Source organism: Oryzias melastigma, unplaced genomic scaffold (genome assembly GCF_002922805.2).
Source record: "Oryzias melastigma strain HK-1 unplaced genomic scaffold, ASM292280v2 sc00714, whole genome shotgun sequence".
Taxonomy (NCBI): Eukaryota; Metazoa; Chordata; class Actinopteri; order Beloniformes; family Adrianichthyidae; genus Oryzias; species Oryzias melastigma.
Genome location: NW_023417302.1, coordinates 1 through 1,733, shown reverse-complemented (window position 1 = coordinate 1,733; position 1,733 = coordinate 1). Strand labels below are relative to the sequence as shown.

At 40.1% G+C, this 1,733-nt stretch overlaps 1 protein-coding gene across 1 annotated transcript; it reads right to left on the bottom strand.

The window, feature by feature from the left end:
• Positions 1–417: 417 nt before the first annotated feature.
• Positions 418–896, bottom strand: LOC112139149 (serine--tRNA ligase, cytoplasmic-like). Its single transcript, XM_024261846.1, has 2 exons — positions 732–896; positions 418–648 (listed from the first exon to the last, which is right to left on the bottom strand). Exons 1-2 carry the CDS (start codon positions 795–797, stop codon positions 433–435), a joined length of 282 nt encoding a protein of 93 aa, XP_024117614.1. The 5' UTR covers positions 798–896; the 3' UTR covers positions 418–432.
• Positions 897–1,733: the final 837 nt, after the last annotated feature.

Genomic DNA, 1,733 nt, shown 5'->3' with positions numbered 1-1,733 from the left:
TATGGATTAGTGGGTTTGATTGCAGAGTTGCTAATAATTCATGGTTCTCCAGTCAGCTGCACTAAGACCTTTTTGTCTTTTTTTCCTTTAATTTAGCTTCTATGACATCACATTTCTACCCTCCATGTTCCTCTTTTGCTAGAACCTCAGCTTGTTCTTCCTCACTTTTATTAATGATAGAAAATGGTCAAATTTGTCTTTTGTACAATTTTGTTCTTCTTGTTTATGTCAGAACAAATTATTCTTTATTATTTTTTGTTTAAGTTATTACATTTTTTTCATTATTTACACTGTAAATAAAGCAGTTTCACTTCACAAACCAGCTTTTTTTTCTCTATTAATTTTGGATGAACAAACAGATTGATTGATAAATATTATGAGAGGCAGAATCTGGATTTAATTTGATTTTTTTCTGATTTAGACACCATGTTTTCATACAAACTCTTCAGTTTTATAAATAAAAAGCAAAAGAAGTGGTGGCGGTTCGCAGACCTTGTAGAGTTCTTCATCAAACTGGCTGAGCTGAGCCACCTCCTGCATGACCTCCTTCCTCATGAAGAAGGGCGTGTACAGCATGGTGTAGTTCTTGCTGTGGAGGATCCTCAGAGCGTAGCTGATGAGCGCCTGCTCCAGGAACACCAGGGGGCCCTGAGGACCACACGGCAGAAGACAAGGCTTCAAACACGAGTCCTGCCGCCTTCACAACGGCAGAAGTTTGCACGGGAACTGGCCTTCAGGAAGTAGCCTCTGCTGCCGGCCACCACGGCCCCCCGCTCCCCATCGTAACCGTCAATCATGACCACCAGGTCCACGTGGGAGTACTTCTTCTGGACGCTGCAGTCGCCCCAGGTCCGCTCCACCTTGTTGTCTGCATCCTGACAGAAAGAACATGTATTAATTTGAAGAAGGAATTCTCCACAAAAACACTTAATTACTTTTTTTTCTCCTGTTTGTAAAATGAAGGATTATAGAGAACTTCTGTGTCTTTGTGTTGAGCTCCATCAGCAGTGGCGGCGCTCACAGGCTCACTACGATGGATTCAGGGTTGAACCGAGAACCTGGACGTTCTCATCCAGCAGAAACTGGAGAAGCAGCAGCTGGACTCCTCCAGCTCTGATCCGTCATGGACAGAATTTCAAAGCCTCAGAATTCTGCATCTGACCCGTGTCCTGCAGCTTCATCATGCCTAAATGATCACCTGCAGGTCTGAGACTAGGGCTGCCATGATTATAAACTATTAAAATAGTTGACTAATTTAATAGTCAATTAGTTGTTACTTTATATTATATGGAGTTGGAGTGTGGTAAAGCTATATTGGCATTCTGCAAGCTTTTTGGACTATTATTGAGGTTTTTTTAGGCTATTTTGGAGTTCAGCTAATATTGCAGCCACACAAAAGCTGTTTTGGCTAATTTGGGCTTTTTTTTTGTTATATATAACTAGTTTTTAGTTAGTTTAAAGGTAATGATAGTTAAGATGTGTGCTTTATATCCAGTTTGTGCATGATCCATTTAGTCGACTAATTGTAAAAGATAAGCGGTGATTAGTCTATTCAAGATCTTTTTTATTGATTTTTCAAGAGATATCAACACAAACAGAACACAAAATAGAACACAGAAACGCAAACGCCAAAGGACAGGACGCGGCACAAATGAAACAGCACCATAAACTAAAAATGCAAAAAAATTTAACCTCTTAGTTCAGATGAGTCCTGTAAATCACAGTCAGCCTTT